At 37.4% G+C, this 20,131-nt stretch overlaps 1 protein-coding gene and 1 long non-coding RNA gene across 2 annotated transcripts; both read right to left on the bottom strand.

The window, feature by feature from the left end:
• Positions 1-10,144: 10,144 nt before the first annotated feature.
• Positions 10,145-14,070, bottom strand: LOC141630021 (uncharacterized). The gene is made up of 5 exons (XM_074442915.1): positions 13,447-14,070; positions 12,712-13,361; positions 11,978-12,435; positions 11,829-11,838; positions 10,145-11,726 (listed from the first exon to the last, which is right to left on the bottom strand). Exons 1-5 carry the CDS (start codon positions 14,068-14,070, stop codon positions 10,145-10,147), a joined length of 3,324 nt encoding a protein of 1,107 aa, XP_074299016.1.
• Positions 14,071-14,698: 628 nt separating this feature from the next.
• LOC141627030 (uncharacterized) lies at positions 14,699-19,817 on the bottom strand. The gene is made up of 2 exons (XR_012536592.1): positions 19,680-19,817; positions 14,699-15,293 (listed from the first exon to the last, which is right to left on the bottom strand). It is a non-coding gene; the product is annotated as an uncharacterized LOC141627030 (long non-coding RNA).
• Between the last annotated feature and the right edge of the window lie 314 nt (positions 19,818-20,131).

The following is a 20,131-nucleotide window of genomic DNA, read 5'->3' as shown; positions in this document are numbered from 1 at the left end:
GAGGTGTTGTGTGACGTTATTCCCATGGATGCTTGTCATATTTTGTTGGGACGACCATGGCAATATGACCGGGATGTATTGCATAGAGGGAGGAGAAACGAGTATGAGTTGAAGGATAAAGGGAAACGAATTGTGCTCAAGCCTTTATCACCTCAAAACAGTCGTGTTGCTGCCACAAACACGGTTCCCAAGGCTGGTATGTCGTTGTTGATTGGAGAACGGGATGTGGAGTGTGCTATTGATGGTGATGAGCGAGATTTCTTACTTGTTGCTAAAGAAAATTCGAGTTCTAATGTTGTTTTGCAGGAAAATGGCCGAGTTGAAGAACTCCTTACGGAGTTTAGTGATGTATTACCCGATGATTTGCAGATTGGCTTGTCTCCTATTCGGGATATTGATCATCAAGTTGACCTTATTCCGGGCTCATCTCAAACGAATAAGGCTGCCTATCATTGTAATCCCGAAGAAACAAAGGAACTCCGAAAGCAAAAGGATGAAATGGTACATGAAGACGTTGCATCAAAGTGGAAAGCAATGTTGAAACTCCATGAGCAAGTCCAGGCCAAAATTGAAACCGTGCATGCTGCCTACCAACACAAGTCCAACAAAAAAGGAAGCGAGGGTGTTCGGGATTGGAGACTTGGTTTGGGTGCGCTTTAGGAAAGAAAGATTCCCGAGCAAACGCAAAAATAAGCTCATGCCTAGGATCGAGGGTCCTTACAAAATCATGGATAGGGTCAACAACAATGCTTACAAGGTTGAACTTCCCGGTGATTATGGTGTTCATGCCACTTTTAATGTTGGTGATCTCTCTCCTTATTTGGATGATGATGGCCTAGTCAATTGAGGTCAATTCCTTTTCAAGGGGAGGGGATGATGCGAACCAAGCTAAGGACCAAGCTAATGTCTCGAGTTAGTTGATGGGTGGACGAGTTGGTTATGAACACTCAAGAGGAGGGTCCGATGTTAGTCCGTAAGTTTGACCTTTAAGCTACAATTTTCCTTCTCTTGTTAATTTGCTAAGTGTGGAATTTAAGAGCTGATGGGGATGGCACGCAATCCAAGGAGGACGGACCAATTCACGTTTTTAGTGTTACATTTCAGATTATGTTTTATAATAAAATGTTAGTCTAAGTTATGGTTGTCTAAGTTCATTGTATTAGGAGTTTAATGATTGTAATTAAGTGAAGAGTAAATGATAAACTCTTCACTTTGCTAGGCTTGCACTACTCAATGGGGCTATATAATGCCTTCATTTGCTTGAATAAAATTATCTAAGAACTTTCGTAAAACTTGTGTTTACAAAATCGTTTCTTGCGTAGAAACAAAACTGATTTTAGTTAGAACGCGATTCTAATTGAAATTCTCGAGTTGTTGATCAATAGGTCTTGATCTCACTCACCTTGATCAAGTAATAGGTCTTACTTGTTCAAAACACTATCCCTTATATACAAAATCCGAATCGGTCGTACCTAGTACGTTCGTTCGCCAAAAATAATCGCTAATTTCCATTCTTTTGTCCTCAAAATCGTTCCATTGCAGGTCTGCGCGTACCTAGTACGAACAGTCCACTGCACTGTCCAAATCGCTCTAAAATCCGCTGCTCAATTCGTATCAATTACCCATTCAAACGATTGATGAAAGTTTACAAGGATTACACATCTAATAGGTATCGTCCAGAGGGGTGTATTGCTGAGCGAGCAATTATCGATGAAGCTCTTTCGTATTGTTACGCGTACCTCTCCTTGGATGAGTTAATTGGAGCTCCTACGAATCATCATAGCGACTGGATGAATGAAAAAGGTCTAAGAGGTCGTGTTTCCAAGGATATGTCATCTGACATGCGATGTGACACCCCCATATACTCAGGAGTCTTAACAAGACCTTCCCTAGCATATAAGGGCGTCACCATCTCGGTTGCCCGAGGACAGTAATAATCAAATGTTGATAAAAGAACAATTAAGTTACATTATAGTGATTAACAAAACTAAAGGTACATGTATATAAAGGTACAACTCAAACTACATCGGCTATGTGGACTACTTACAGTCAATCAATCGTGAAAGACTCATCCTGCCAAGCACCCAGCTAACATCCAGATCACAACCTGTTAAGACTGACTGCTCACCATAAGGGATCACGGCAGACACAACAGAAACAACAACAAGACAAAACCACACAAGGTCAGCAACTGAAAAAGCACACCAACAACCACAGATACAACACAGGCACAACAGAACATACACACATCACATCTCCTCCAACCAATCACCGTCACCGACTGTCCACTGGACCAGCCTTGCCAGTGGGGGACCGCAGCCATACCCACCAAATCCCCGCTCATCATAGCGAGCGATAACCCTTTCCCATTAATGTGTACATCCCCTCCCGTGGCGGGTTCCACGGAGGGCGAAACTAGGGCGTGAAGGCACTCCCGCAAGTGACCCCACTCAGCCGAGGACGCACCTCGAGAACCATAGATAAACAATCACAATCAGCTGCACCACAACAACGATAAATGAAACAACGCAACAACAACCAGTTATCACAATCGATCAATCACACCGACACTACAACCACCAAACCACATCAAAAGACACTCTAGACGACCAACAGTACTGAGTAGGCGAACCTACCTTTAGCCAACTGCAGCGATTCCACATCCGACCAAATGATATCAATCAACCACGCAACACACCTATAAAAATAGTACAAACATCGATCACTACCACTACAAACCTAACTGGAAACAACAACGACAATGATGATGACGATGACATACCTACGCATAGCAATCCGGCGTCAAGACCGCTACCCGACTCAAGCAACCCATCCCCATGGCATAAGCATCCTCAAGGACCCCAAAGGAAGGAACTTGGTGAACGGAAGAAGAAGAGATGGCATCTAGGTTTAGGGAAGAGAGGCAGAAATGATTTGCGGTTTCACAAAATACGATATATAAATCCTCACTGCAAGCCCGTTACTCAATCGAGTAACTGACTTACTCGATCGAGTGACCTCTACTTGATCAAGCTCCCAAGGTACTCGATCGAGTAGCCTCCGCTAGATCGAGTAACAGACCAACTAAAGTTCACACCGTCACCAGACATCGCTCACAAGGTTTCCGAGGGTCAAGCTATGTACCTAAGGTCGGTCAACAGGTCCCTAAAAGGACGGGTATTACATGCGACATAGAGCTCATACATACGTTCTTTTTAACGATGATCATGTCCAGCCTTACAGTATGGAACACCAGAGTTACCTTAAGGGAAAACACCCTCATAAGAACGAAAGGTGGTATGAAAATGAGCATTACAAGCAATTAAGTGACTGGTTTAAGGATACTATTTATGATGATGACAACCCAATTGATGATTGCTCAACCAGCCTACAACATCTCGCTTTCGGTCCTGATGCTCGTGCAACTTTTTATAGCGGGTATGCGATCAATGGGTACACTTTCTACACCCGCATTCAAGATGAGGCGAACACAATGCAAAACAGTGGAGTTTGCGTAGATTCTGAGGCAATATACTTTGCTAGTTCAAAGGATAAAAATCCTTTTTTGGGTACAATGCAATATTATTGAGTTATTCAAGAGATATTGGTTTTAGACTACATGGATTTTGAGATACCTCTATTTTGGTGCAAGTGGGTTGACAACAACAATGGTGTTAAAAAGGATGACTTAGGATTCACATTAGTAAATTTTGACAAGGTTGGAAACAAGGACGATCCTTTTATATTAGCGTCACAAGCAAAACAAGTGTTTTATGTTACCGATCCTATGGATAAGAAGTGGTCAGTTGTTCTATCTTGCCATCGCCGAATTCCAGTTGACGAAGACGTCGAATTTGAAGGACTTGATCACAGTGCTATATCGCAATTTGGTAATGATGTTGAAAATGTTAACATTCCAAACACATATACACGGGATGATCATGATGAAGGTATTTGGGTTAATGAAGAGACTAGCAAATCCAAAAAAACGTTCCCGACAGCCGTGAAAATATCAGCAATCCAATCAAGATATCTTACGTCATATGTAATTATTGTCTTGCTGTTATATATCAAACTGCTGTTGTAAACTTTTTCTGCTGTTGTAGCGGGCGGGTTAGGAAAAAATCGTACCAAATGATGCTTTATTTCTTGGCGGTAAAATCAAACAAAATGAATTATTAAATATAACGGTTATACCTAAACCATTGTTCAGGACGTGTACAGTTATAATGGTTCAGGCCGTTGTTACCTATATAAAAATAATGCTTTATTTTTTGGCGGTAAAATCAAACAAAATGAAATATAAAATAAAACAGTTATACCTAAACCGTTGTTCTGGACGTGTACAATTATAACGGTTCAGGCCGTTGTTATCTATATGAAAATGATGCTTTATTTCTTGGCGGGAAAATCAAACAAAATGAAAATATTTAAGACAACGGTTATTTCTAACCCGTTGTAGATAGTACTAACCAATTATGGTTTCAAACAAAACCGTTGTCTGTTTGGAAACAAAATACAACGGTTTTTCTTATACCGTGTTTATTACTTTCCAATAAATAAGGTCTTGCAAGTGTTGTATTATTCACACATATATACTCTGAGCTTCCCCTCCCCCACATAATATCCTCAAATACTGAGCTTCCCCTCAACCACCAGCCTACCCCATCGCCGTCGCAGTCATCGTCATCATCGCCATTGCCGCCGCCAGATCAATCCGGATTCTCCTCTTTAAAGAAGTAATAAACCCTCCTCTTTAGAGATTTGTTTGTTATTATAAGTATGCATTGTTATTATTTGTTTATTAATTTCTGCTTTAGATATGGTCGAAAAGCAGAAAAGAAACGATGGAAATGCGTCAGGCGACGACTCAGGTGATGAGAATAATTTGCAACACACTGCGGGTCGAATGCGCTACAGATTTTCCCTAGAAGCAATAAATTAAAGGATACCTAATCCTTTACAGTGGGATAAAGATACGGGGCTGCCATATGGTGAGAATGCCGGGTATTTTGCGAGTTGGATTGGTTGTTGTGTAAGACAATATGTGCCTCTCGGTACGCCGCGTATCATTGAACTGAGTAAAATACAGAACACCATGCTAATAAACAGAATAAAGATATGTATATACAATAATAAATATTTTAGCTTAAATTAAGTTACTACTTGATATGCGTATTAGCCTGGACACTTGTACCAACTATGCTCATCATATATGCAGTTAGCTTACGCTGTCCCCGAAAAGTATGATAAGTAACTAAAAAAGACAGGGGAAGCCATCAGATCTTGGAAGTTAAAGATTGTTGAGAACCACTTGTTCAACAAGGAAACCGGGGAGATGAACAAGAAACCACCAAAAAAGAAGTATCCGTATGTCAGTTAGGACCATTGGGATAGTTATATCACTTATAGGCAGTCTGACAAGTTTAAGGTAACTTAATAATAATAAGTAAAGAAGTATACTTAGTTTAGTGTTTTGTCATGCTTACGTTTCTTGATATAATTTATTTGATGAAGGCTATGAGTGAGAGGAACAAGGCGAACATTTCAAAGAAAAAGACCATCTTTTACGGCTCCCGAGGTGGTTATAGATTTATTAAAACGAAACTTGTAAGTACATAATTCTTATAGTATTAGACTATTAGGTGTTTTAGTCGGATGTTATATATGTTCATAGTAATCATACATATTTTGAGAGGATATCAATGTGATGAATGAATTGTAGGCAAAGCTTGGAAAATTTAGTCGTCACGACGCTTGGGTGGAATGTCACACTCCTAAGAATAGAAAGATGGAAACTGAATATGATAAGGACATCAAAGAGAAAATTGTAAGTTTGACTTAATATGTCACTCCAACCACTGGTGGTCGGAGTTATATAATTGTGAGTTGCTTAATGGTTTTATGTGTATGTAGAGGATCTGTGAGAAGGAGGTACAGGAAGGAAAATAGAAGCCTGAAGGACGTGATTGTAACACCCACCATTTTAATAAATCTCATTTATTTGATTTTCGTTAAAGAGGTTTATTTTTATTTCTTTTTATGCTAATTTTGGTTTAATGTTTTATTTAACACCATTTTTATTAGTTTTAGTCCTATTTTATAAATGGACCGACTTTTAACTATATGTCACTTTTTTTTTTATAAAATGGGAAAACGATTCTGGTTCATCACCTTTTTGGACCGTGTATTTTATATCTAGAAAATTTATTTTAAAATTTGTTTTATATCTTTTACTTTAAGTCTTTGATAAATTGTTTTATTTGACTTCTAGTTATTTTACAATAAAAATTAGAAGGTATTTTCTTTGACTTATTCCCTCTTGTGGCTGGTTTTTCAAGAGCTTTCAAGGAGATTTTATTGCTTATATTTATTCTTTCCCTCATAAACACTCTACTTTATGACTACATTCATTAGGTCATTTATCACTCACAAATAAAGAAAAACAACCTAGCCTTTTCCTTTGAGTATGCCGTGATATTCATCCACCAACACCCCATTCAAGCTTCATCATTTATTGCTCTAATTCTTCCTCTAATCATCCTAATTCTAAGGGGTTCAAGAGAATCCATTTGAAGGCTAGTATTTTGCTGATTCAGATCTTGACAATTAAGGTAACTTCGACGTTACTCGGTATTACATCGATTTAATTGTTGTAGTTGTATGCATTATTGGATTTTTAATGTTTTATGATGATTTATTGATACATATGATTTTCGAAACCTTTAATTTCTGATCTTTTGATATCCATAATTTATTTGGACTATGTATGATTTTATTTTGTCAATAGGGTATTTATTTTGGTTGATTTACAAGTTTTATGATCAAATCAATTGTTCTGATATTAGGGTTTTAATAATTCGTTTTTATAATTTAAACTGTTGTAAATTATTTTTCTGGAATTAATAGTCGATTTTAAGATACCATGAATTTTCATGGTAATTGCTTTGGAGTTTTAGTATTTATTTCATAATTTAAAGTAGCGATGCAGTTTATTCAATTATAGCGATTCTGTTCGGTTTTAATTGTGTTAAAAATACTAAATTAAATCATTAATTCACGAAACTTTAATATGTGGTTTAGTCAGAATAAATTACTTGTTAACAACACGCCTGTAAAACGCGTTTCTGTCTTTTCTCAAAGATTCATTTTCAAAATATTTTTTTTTGATACAGTAGCTAATATTTTTCTCAAAGAAGCCTTATAATGTTTACTTATGTTTAAAATTATGCCCTGTCTTAAAATGTTTTCTAAAAGTAGATTTATGAACTGAAACATTATGGGTGTCGTTTTCTGACGGTTTTTAGAAATAAATTTTTAGACCCCTGATACTTTCGTAATTTAAAGTTAGTCAAAACATTAAAGTTGTAGCTAAAAGCTATAGGAAACCATGAAAATTGATCATGCCTTATTTCAATTTTTCTGTAATTAATTAAGAATTTTTCAATACCGCTGTTCAGTTTTATAAACTAATGTAGAACTCCGTCTCATTAAAGCCTAAGTAATAAGTCTTTACTAAAGTGCCTTAAGTCAAAGGATGGTCTTTAAAGTTTAATTTCAGTAACTTAATTTATTTAAAGTCCTTAAATAAATTTTATACTTTTGGATTTAAGTTTAAGTTTTCTAATTTGAAAAATAAAATAAAAGTGTAGTCCACTTACGAACCATTTGAATAATATACTATATCACTTGGGATATTTTTAAGTTTGGAATAATTAAAGTAAAGGCAAAGAATAATAAACTAAGGCATATGGTTTTACTAAAACAACTATATGGTTGGGTATCCTGCGGGCGGTACAGATCGTCGTAGAGTCATGTACATGTACTTAGACTAGGACTTCACACTGCTTGGTAAGTCGTATCCTATTATAGTTTGTTGTCTAGTTAGCGAGCTTGGAGTTGGTCATCTTAGCGTGACACTGGGTTCCCGAAACTAGTAAAGATGCCGCGGTGTCAAAAGTATAGCTAAAGTGGATGTCTAGCCTAAACTAAATTATTTCCATTCTGTCTTTTGAATATTTTGCTTTTAAGCATGCAGCACGTTGTTTTAACGTGATTTGGTAATCATATTTTGTCAGTTATGTTTTATAACATTTCAATTTACTTTGATATATTATCTGCTTCTATAATAATTATATCATGTGATATGGCTGGGAGAACGTCGAGTTACTCCCCACTGATTGTGGCTGTTATGTTTATATCATGACAGGTGTTAGCTTTGCTCGTGATTTCTGTGTGAGCTAGCGAGTAGTTTGCAGATCCTACTCTGTTCTTTCTGCTTTCTTTTATGGTTTTAGTCTTGAACACTTTTGGAGGTTTTCTTTATTTTTGCCCGTTTATAAAAGTGGCATTTGTTTAGACTTAACCATTTAATTTTTTTTTATCCATGAGAATTTTATACATTCTCAATTTATAACAGTTAGAACTTTTATCTTTGTGTATTTTATCCCATTTGACAGTGTTTCCGCCACTGTTTTGCACTAGATTTTATAGGGGGTTACAGTGATGACATTCTTGCTATGGCAATCGGCAAAGCAGAGCATCCAGGTCGTGTGAGAGGGGTATCGACGCATGTTGGTATTACTAAGTATTTTGGAAAAACTACTCGAAGGATGACGAGTGGTGATGATTCCAATAAGGTAACCGTATAAATACTGTATTTGAACTAACGTAATTTATAACTATATATGCTGACATTAATTTCTACTACGCAGCAACATAAAATAGCCAGGTTGATGGTGAGAATGTTGGAAACTGGGGAAAAGCCATCAGAAAAAGAGTTGGATATGGTTCAAGAAGTCATTAAGGAAGTAGAGGAGGAGGAGGAGGAGGAGGAGGAGGAGGAGGAAGAGGATGAGGAGAATAAGAAGGAGGAGAAGGAGCAGGAGGAAAATGAGGTAATAATATTTATGTCTTATATACAGAAATCAGTACGTGTTATATGGACGAGTGTTAATGTACAGAAGGAAGCCGAGGATGACATGGCAAGGGAGAAGGAAATGGCAACGGAGACTGAGGTGGGAGCCGAGGATCGATATGAGGCAGTTGAAGAGGAAGAGGAAGCCAGGAAGGCCGTGACACATGATGAGGTGGAGGTAGTTGATGATCAGATGTTCTTCTCAACACCGAAAAAGGTAATAGCTGCTAGTTTATAATTATTCATATCATACACGTTTTTTATTTATGAAATTTATTAAAGGTAGTGAATGTATGTGTACTAATTGATTAAAGCTGACGTGAAGGGTGATTGCAAGGTGGCTTGTCGTCTGTTCTATTTACAGGGGAAACAGAAAGTTGCTGTTGCCAGGGGATACGTGTTCAATTAAGACTGGCTTCATCAAGTTAAGGTTCATGGTATACCCCTTCATGACAAATGCAAGAAAGTGGAAGTGTCTCAATTATATAAAGACGAGTATGGGAAAGTAAAAGTACCATTTCTTAATGAGGAGGTCACTTATTTGAAAGAAGCCCTAAGCTCTTATGTGCAATGGCCTGACAACCTCATCAATGTTGCCATCCCCGAGGTACCTATATGCAGACGTTAATTATTATTACTTGTTCTTTAAATATATTAGGGTACGAATATTAACATATCGTAAGTACTTTAATCTTTACATTTGCAGAAGTTAAGCAAAGCCATGATGGCAGCTAAAGCAATTACTACTACGTCAACGAAAGTTCTTTGATCAAGCACGCTTATGATTCTTATTATGAATCGTGTGAATATAAGAAAAAAATAAAAACTGCTTCGCTGAAGGCTTTGCACAACCTGGCTGTAAAGAGGTCACCTAGAGAGGATTTAATCATGATTAACATTGAAAAGGAAATTATGGGCGCAGCTGATATAGCCGTACTGGACCCAAAGCAACTGATGGAATTTGCCGACCTTGACAATTTAGATGCTGTCACATTTTGATTTGGATGAAATAAGTTTTATTAATAAAACTATTTAGTCATTTCCATTTACGAATAATGATGTTTTTTTTTTTGGTGAAATGCAAAAATAATTAAGATCAAACAGCTATTACAAGCTACAGTTTCAATACATCCAATTCTAATACCCCATAGAGGTATTACATACACAAGTGAAATCTATTTAGCCAATCCTTATCTCGTCTATCAACATAAGGACTCAACCTAGACCTCACCCAACCTTCACTTCTTTCAAGATCAATTGGAACACTACCTCAGGCCTAAGCACACATCCTTCAATTCGAGCCTTATTCCTCTGCATCCAAATCTGATAAAAAATGGGCTGCACCAGACATAAAAGAATACCTTTCCTGAGATTAGTACAATTCAGTTGTCCAAGCCATAAAATTAGATCAGTCTGAGGTAGAATAAGGCTACCCATCTGAGCCAAAAGATCCAGGAGCCTGCAACTGTACTGGCAATTCTGAAAAAGATGTTCAACAGTTTCTGTTTCACGGCCACACAGTAAGCATAGATCATCTGCAGCCACACCCAATGCAAATAATCTCTCTTTCAGTAACAAGGCCTTTCTATCTATAAGCCATCCCACAATTTGATGTTTTGGGATGCACCAACTATTCCAAACATGCTGAGCCCATTGCACACTCTGAAATTTATGCCTCAACATCTCATAACCTTCACTAACAACATACTCCTTACTGCCAACTATCCACTGTCCATTCACATAACCAGGAACCAACATTTCCTTGACACGACAAATGTTCTTCCAACCCCAACTGATATCTCCACTAGGTTTGTAGTCAAGCCAAGGCAGGCCTTTTAAATAAACTTGATGGACCCATCTCACCCACAGCCTATCAGGACAACAGTAAACCCACCAAACCAGTTTACCAATAATGGCCCAGTTCCAAGATAAACTATCTCTAATAGCCAGACCACCTTCCTGCTTTGGAGCACACACCTTATCCCAGCCTACCAAAGGAACCCTAATATACTTAGCATTGCCATCCCATAAGTAATTTCTACAAATGGCATTAATTTTGTTCAAGACTCCCTTTGGAATAATAAAAATGTTAATCCAATAGCTGTACAGAGCAGTCAGAACTGAGTTAACCAAGGTAAGTCTGCCAGCATAGGATAATTTTTTTGTACCAAAATCCCTTATCCTTTCTACCAACTTATCTGCCAGAACATTGCAGTCCTGTTTCTTCATTCTCCCACAGGTGATAGGGACACCCAAGTACCTGAAAGGTAGGTGTCCTTCACTAAACCCAACAACCTGAAGGATATCAGCCTTAACAGCATTCTGTAATCCATTAAAATAAGAACTGGTCTTTGCCTGACTCATTTGAAGACCAGATGCATAAGAGAAGGTAGCAAAAGATCTCAAGAGTACCATAATAGAAGAAATATCCCCCTTACAAAATAATAGGAGATCATCTGCAAACATAAGGTGAGATAACTTCATTTTACTACAGAGAGGGTGGAATTTGAAAGGCATAGTGGTAGTTGTGTAGTTCAAAACTCTGCTCAAATATTCCATAGAAATAGTAAAGAGGAGTGGAGACAATGGATCCCCTTGTCTCAAACCCTTTTTACCTTTGAAATGACTAAAAACCTCCCCATTCAAGACCAAAGAGTATGAGGCAGTCTCAACACATTCCATAATCATATTAACAAATTGGTCAGGAAAATTCAAGGCATTCATCATCTGCTTTAAAAAATCCCAACTGACAGAGTCATAGGCCTTCTTAAGATCTACCTTAAGCATAAACCTTGGAGATACTGCTTTCCTATTATAACATCTAATAATCTTGGCAAATCAAGATATTCTCAACTATACTCCTCCCCTTAATAAACCCACCTTGACTCTCACTGATAATAAAAGGTAAAACCTGAGCAAGCCTGTTGCACATAAGCTTAGAAATAAATTTATATACCACATTACAACAAGAGATGAGTCTAAACTGGGAAATATTTTGAGGGAGGTCAATTTTTGGAACTAAGGTTATTAGGGTATGGTTAATTTGTTTCAGGAGCTTACCATTAAGAAAGAATTCATGGATAGCCTTAAAAAATAGCTCCCCAACCACTTCCCAGGAATCCTTGAAGAATGCACTTGAGAACCCATCAGGACCAGCAGCTTTATGATTAGGGATAGAGAACAGGACTTGCTTAATTTCTTCACTGGTCATAGGTGCCAGAAGAATACTGTGATGCTCTTCAGAACAAACTCTACCCAACTGAACAGTTTGAGTGGAGATTTGCCTAGTGTCAGCTGAAATCCCCAACAGCTCCTCATAAAACTCCAGAAAAGCTTTTTGGATTTGATCAACATTCTCACACTTACTGCCCTTCATGTCATAAATCCTCATAATTTTATTTTTCACCTGCCTATTTTTAATCAGGCTGTGAAAATTCTTTGTATTTTGATCACCTTGTTCCATCCACACAGCCTTAGACTTTTGAACAAGATATTCATGACAAGCTTGGTTCAAGAATCTAAAGGCAGAAGCAGATTGAATTTCTTGCTGAATTAAAACCTCATTGAGAGTATCACTTCTGAGCTTGTCTTAAATATACTCCAAATGCATCCTAGCTCGAGTAATGTTATTTTCAATGTCATCAAAATCAGTTTTGTTCAATTGTTTCAGAGGAAACTTCAGTAATTTTAATTTTTTAACTAGTCTGAACATGTGAGTGCCATACATAGTTGTATCCCAGACCTGCTGCACACAAGACTGAAAGTCCTATGACCTACTCCACATATTATAATACTTAAAATGTCTTCTTCTCTTGGCCCCATCATTAGTACTCTGAATCACACAAGCTGTATGATCAAAGACACCTTCACAATAGAAATGTGCATACAGATTTACATTCTCGTTAAACCATTCATAATTGACCAAGACTCTATCCAGTCTACTATATACCCTAGTTTGAACCTCTTGTTTATTATTCCAGATATAATAGGAACCACTAGCAGGGCAATCAGCTACTCCACAATCATCCACACAGTTCTTCAAATCCTCCATTTCTTCAGTAGTACTATTGCCCCCAAGTCTTTCAGAAGGCACCAAAACAGTATTAAAGTCCCCACAAATTACCCAAACTCCATGAATCTGTCTTTTAAATAAACTAAGTTTCTCCCATAACAGCTTCCTCTCCTGAAGCTCATTAAAAGCATAGACCATGGTCAGATGAAACTGTCTCCCAGTGCCTAAATCAGTTACTTCCATATGTATAAATTGGGCATTATACTCCAAAAAATTTACAGCAAACATGGAAGGATTCCCAAGTATCCATACTCTACCACCTCTATGGTACTGGGTATTAGTAGACACACAACAACTTGCACAGAGGTTATTTCTAACTGAATTTAGAGCCAAGGGTTTAACCTTGGTCTCAAGGAGGCCAAACAAACCTATCTGATGATGATGAAGGAACCATTTGATAGCATTCTGTTTAGACAGGCTGTTTAACCCCCTAACATTCCAAAAACCCCAATTATACATTACCCCTACTAGGAGGTAATTCACTACCATTAATCCCAATACCTACTTTTGGGGTAACATTGTTCAATGAATCCATAAAGGTGTGAGTTCCAAATTTCATTGAACTCAGACCAGCTTCCACAATTTCTTGCCTACTGAGCCTAATAATATTTCGAGCAGGAGTAGTAATCATATGATACTTTCCATTCCTACTCCATTCAACATCAAATTGGTTAGGCTTCTCAACAGGAGTAGCAGCAACCTCACCCACAAGAGTAACAGGAGGAGGGGTAACAACTGGGGTCACAACAGGTATATCAGATACAGTAGGTTGCTTACCAGTTGGTTGCTTAGATTGCTTAGGGCGCCATTGTTTCCTCTCAACCTTTTGTGTGGGAGCTGTCTTCTTTTCCACTCCTTCTTTCCTATAGAAACTAGCAGAATGCCCTATCCCCTTACACTTAGCACAGGCAATAGGTTTCCATTCAAATTCCACTCGCAGAGACACTACATTTCCATCTTCATCCAGGAATTTCACTTTCTCAGAAATAAGCTTACCAAAGGGGACATCAATCATAACCCTAGCAAAACCTAACCTAGTTTTCTCATTAATGGCATCATCACACCTTACATAAGTACCCATTAAGCCATCAATTTTTGGAATGCACTTACCCCAAAACTTGAGCGGTAGGCTATGAATCCTAACCCAGACCGGAACATCCTTGACATCAGTCTTCACTAGTTCCACTTCTTCACTCCAAGGCCTTACAATAAGGGGCTCACTACAACAAATTGGCACTTAGGCCACGGTTAAATACGTGGCGCAAGTGTTAAATTCCCGTGGCTATAGTACTTTGCCACATAAAACATGCCGTGATGCAAGTGGCCGTGGCAAAAATTTAGCCACGGGAAAAATTGCAACGTGGCTAAAATTATAAATTTAGCCACGAAAAATCCCGTGGCTAAAATATCGTGGCTAAACTAAATTCCCGTAGCTAAAATTGTATTAGCCACAAGGCTTTATCGTGGCTAAATATATGAAATCTCGTGGCTAAACACCACTAACCACGAAAAAGTATCGTGGCTAAAAAAAAGACTCCAGTGGCTAATCACTACTAGCCACAAACATTTTCGTGGAAATTTTATAATTTCTGTGGCTAAAAATTAGTAGCCACGAATAATTTTTGTGGCAAAATTAATAATTATTGTGCCTACATACATTAGTAATCTGTAGATATCTACGTTGTGAGTTATATGCTCGTAGAAAGAAATAATAAGAATTTACTATCGATTAATTAAAATGTAACATGCTCGTCTTTTAAAAGAGCTACTGAAAAGAGTATTGTCAGATACATGTTCTACCAAAAAAATATAGAAAAAATAAAATTAAAATACAAAGTCGTGGAGCTAAATTGTATTCAATATAAGAAATAATCATGCCAATAAATAAATATTATAAATGCCGTGGTCGCTTCTTCAGATGTAGACAATCTTTCTCCACATTTGTCTTTCCATCAACTAAAGATCACATTAAACACGTATAACCAAAAAGAGAGGAAAAAAAATTATATAAGTAAAATGAAATAGTAGTTACAAATGTCCCTTGAAATAATTCATCTGGTTTTTTGAAGTTTTAGTAAAATAAACCTCACATAAAAAAAATCCGTCAAAACCAGATGAATCGGAGGTAGTAATGCAATTCTGCAAATAGCTTATGTGGGATCACATTACAGAAGAGAAGCAGAAGGAAAAAAGAAAAAGAACTTGTGCCAGGAACTCAACTCTTATTTATAGAGGCCCACGTTGGATCTATATCCCTTGGTATATCAAACCTCCAATTCATAAACCAGACCTTGGCCTATGCGACTAACCAATATGATGATTAGCTTCTTAAATAACATGACCTTAATGCATTAAGAGCCCATGAATGGCACAATAAGCGGGATAAGATGATTTAGATTTATTCAACCTCAGTGTGAACAAAAAGCAAAGAGAGGCTATTTTGAATGATCAAAAATGAAGATTACACAGAAAATTGCACTGAATAAATACTATTACATACTTCAAATAAAAAGATGCAGAGATAGTTTAGTGCCGTTTTTCTATTAAAATGCATTATATAGAACCAACAAATTCTGATTTCTCTGTATAATCTTGTTTACACTGGAAATAAAAACAGGTGAATGCTTCTTAAAATGGTGAAGTAATGAGTTCAAAGTTCCCTTGTTTAATCAAAGGAACATATATATCAAAGACTTATTTCCAAAATGATAGAGGAAACGGTTAAAATCATTGTTAGAAAGATTCAGAGGGAATAGAACCTAACCAATCAAGCATATCCCTCCCATTTCCTTCTGTATTTCACTTTGCCATCCCAGTCCCTTAAACATTTATCTCCATACAAGATTATATTGACATTTTTCCGTCCTCAACACCATTAAATAGTGCCCGCAACATGTCCGGGTTTTACAACTACACTACAAACACTCAAACAGTATGACATATATTTCAAGCTAAGCCATAAATGCAATGCCTTTCATGACAGTACGTCTTTGGCTATGTACAAGCCTCAAAGATCTAAGATGTCCGCATTTTTACTCTTGCAAAATTGCGAAAGTGTTTCTAATAAGGATAATAGAAAGCAACATTAGGTCTACTAGTTCTCAAAACGTAGACGATATGGAACAAATACATGAATTGGTGGTTTCTAAACTCTTATAAACTTTTAAATTCTTACAAAAATACAAAATTCAGACGACTACCATAGAATATAGCTACTCAGTGCCAACAAATAAGGCTAAGAAAGTTGAAATTGGTGGTTTCTAAATGCCTCCACTGGATGTGTCATTAATTTTAAAGGTCATACTTTTTACTCACTCCCACATTGATAAACGAAGGAGCTGTGGCAAAAAAGTAAAGGTAAACAAATGACCGAGTGTAGATACCCAGTATCTGCACCTTTCGAAAACCACTCGATGATGATCGAACTATGAAAAATGATTTCATAAATGGTTTTCTAACTTCATTTGCATTAAAATAACACTATTTAGAGTTAAAACCGTTTTCGGACACAAAGCCGACTCAGAAACCCGCAACTCGAGTCAACTCGAGTCAATCCAAACCTCCAATGTCAAAAATAATGGCATGAATGTCTTTATCATGTCATTTCCATTAAAATGACCCTAATTAGAGTCAAAACCGTCTTCGGACCCAAAACCGACTCAGAAACCCGCAACTCGAGTCAACCTGAGTCAACCCGCGTCAAACCAAATCTCGAATGTCGAAAATAAGGCCATGACTGTCTTTATCATGTCATTTCCATTAAACTGACCCTAATTAGAGTCAAAACCGACACCGAGCCAAAAACCGACTCGAAATTCAAATCCCGACTCACACGGGTCAAACCCGAGTCAAGCACACAAAACACCTACCTCAAGTAACACCCAAAATAATCTTATTAGATGCCCATATTATTACACGACATCTCATTTGGTTACCACTAATCAAACCAACCAAACAATGGATGGAGCAATGGCCACGTCCAAATTGAAAAGGACAATATACCCATTTCCATCACGAGGTAGCTCGCGCCTAAATTAAGCAGGTGTCTGCTTAGCCTCCAAGCAAGCACAACCGACCTACCACCCCACATTTCTCTATAAATACCCACCATCACATACTACAATCCTCACGCGAGCGTCCGCCCCTTCACCTCTCCCTTAAACTTCTAGACTCGACTTCCTAAGTCACAAAATCGACACGTGTTTACGACCTACCGATCGTAAACACAAGCCTTACACATATTATTTGGTACCGTCGCCGTGCATTCGACCGACCCATTTAACCAACTCAATTCATCAATCAACATGTTTTAATTAACATATTTTCAACATATTTTCAAAACCAAATCCTTTTCTAAGGCACTCTTTTAAACTTCTTGATCGTGAGTAGTCGCTACGAGCAAACCGTCTCTAAAGTCGTCTACATCGCAAATATCAATACACGTAAGTTTGAGGGTGTAAACAACTCATTTATTTCACGTCTTTACTGTTTTTATGAGTTCATAAGCATGAACAATGCATAACATGATTCAAGTATAGGTTAGATGAGCCAAAACCGAGTTTTAGCCCGAGACAGAAGCCCTTTGCCATGCAAAGGGGTTCGTGCCTCTTGTGGGTCTTGGGTAAGACTCATCCATGTTTGTTCTCGTCTTTCCTCTTTATTTCATTTCTTATTTGTAATCGGTTTTTACCATTTCAAATGTTTCAAATCATTTTTATGACAAACTTTTTAGCCATAAATCATAATCACCCTCGGTTCTTAATACCATGACGGTTTAATCCGTGACTCGGTGATATTAATTGGTTAATTACATTTTAAAAGAAATTCTTTTCTTTTATTTACCATTTTAATGCATTTTTATGTTAAACATATTTTGACCATTACAAAAATCATCCTTGGTTCTTTATACCATGTCGGTTTAACCCGAGTACGATGACAAACTTGACTAATTAAAAAGAAATGAACTTAACATAATTAGTTCAAATCAAACATTTTACATTTTTATTTGTAAACCATACTTTTCAAACATGCAAATCCGATAACGAATGTTACTAACACAATAGTAATTATTCTGAGTCACGTAAACAACATTTGCAAATCATTCATTACAAAAACCGTTTTAAACAACCTTTTTAATTAACAGGAGGCATCTCTTGGCTCGCCCCATGGCCCGCGCCCCAAGAGGCTGCCTATTTCCACATTTAAAAACCTGGGCAGAGCCCCTTACCTCGCCAATAGGCTCGCGCCTTAACAGGGCTGCCTGGCGCTATTCTGCCTCGTTTTTAACACTTGTCTAGGACGATCCCGATTACGGTTAATCCGAATACATGACGGATCAGATTCACAAGTTCACGTTTTTATACTTTGTCATTTGACACCCTTTTTCAATAAATGGATCGTGTTAAGCATCATAACCCGAATTTGGTAAATGGATGTTTAATTTCCGTTTTCACATGCAAATCAATCTAAATCAAACTTGACATCTTATGCTTGATATTTGGATTAACAAACCGACTTAGAAAGCTCACATGTTATGTTAAACTTTTGGATGTGCATTCATGCATTTACACCGTTTTATCAACTTTTGTACTTAAACAACCACGATCGATCAGTAGAGGCCGCTAGCGCGGGCGGGATTGCGTGTCCGATTAAAGGGCTTCCCAATACGGACCCTTACCCCTTACTCAGAACCTTTGGATAGTGGATGGCCTTATCCAGGGTGTACGAGAGTCATTTTAGGCATAGAATGCTAAAAGGGGGACGAGTACTTATCTTTAGTACCTATGTCAAACACCGCTTTTTGCCTTGATTGACCTAGGTATAAAGTGGATTCGAACGGGTTCCAGGCATCCCACAAATGCTTGGTGGCGACTCTGAACATCTCTAATCGTTTCGCGACCTTTACCGAGACGAAACCGACCGATCTAAAGCGATCCGGTCGAAAGCATTTTTACGCCACCGGGCGTGGCTTTCAAAAGACCACTGCATGTCCACAGATTGGCTTGGTGTGCAGGTGGCCCGTGACTACAGATCGGTAGGTGGCCCAAATCCACAGACCGAGATGTGGCCCATGTCCACACCGAGATGGAAGGAGTACCATTTTGGTGGCTCACTATTAAGTTATACTTCGTACTCGGTACTCCCTTTGTCCCCATAATTATTTGTTTGCCTTTTTAAATTCTTATGAGGGGTATATTAATCAAAGACAAACAAATGATTAAGACGGAGGGAATACATTTTCGTCAATTATAGGTGAATTTAAATGAGAAACATCTTAATGTCACATGTTAACATTCACGAGACTTGCTAAAAGAATCCAAAATGAACAATCTCGAATTCAGACCACCTAATTATATACAATCCATAACTTCTTTGATAAAATCTATCTAAGATCAATGGATAATTGGTGGAGGAAACTCCTATTGCTTTGTCGTCGCGTAGAATATTGACTAACTCGAACTTGGAGTCGATCAACTTGAAAGTTTAAGGTGATTGTGAGTTGGAAAGTAAAGCAATTAAATAATTTAAGATCCCTAATTACCAACTCCCAATACACAATTCGTAATTTACAATACGCAATACGGAATCGAAATCTAATTCACATCTCACAATTCACAAATCACAAAAATCAATCCACAATTCATAATTTAAAAGTAATTTTAATTGAATACCAAATATAAGATAACTTACTAGTTTTCTCTAGATTCGTCGTGTGCAGTGTGCATAGACGGCTGAAGCCAAAGCTGGACAAAGGAGACGACGGTTTTGGCGGTATTACGTTGTTATCAATGTGTTTTTGGTTTTGGAACCTCTTTTTTTTAGGCATAATATATTCACAAATATTACTATACAACCAGTTGTATAATAAGCATTATACAACCCTATATATTAATCCGAGCTAATGTGTAATTTTTCTGAGTTTTGGGAGAGTTTATTTTTTTATGTTTAAGTGTGTGAGTTAAAAACTTTACAAAGATAAATTTCGATTCTTTTAAACAAAACTCGAAAACTTTAGTACACAGCTCGGATTCTACATCATACAACTGTATACAACAGGTTGTATAATCTACTCATTGTAATATATTTGATATTTGATATTTGATATGAACGTGGTATAGAATTGTTTGGTTTTTTTAATTGTT

Source organism: Silene latifolia, chromosome Y, assembly GCF_048544455.1.
Source record: "Silene latifolia isolate original U9 population chromosome Y, ASM4854445v1, whole genome shotgun sequence".
NCBI classification, from domain to species: Eukaryota; Viridiplantae; Streptophyta; class Magnoliopsida; order Caryophyllales; family Caryophyllaceae; genus Silene; species Silene latifolia.
Note: the sequence above shows the minus strand (reverse complement) of the source record. Positions and strands in the feature narration are given on the sequence as shown.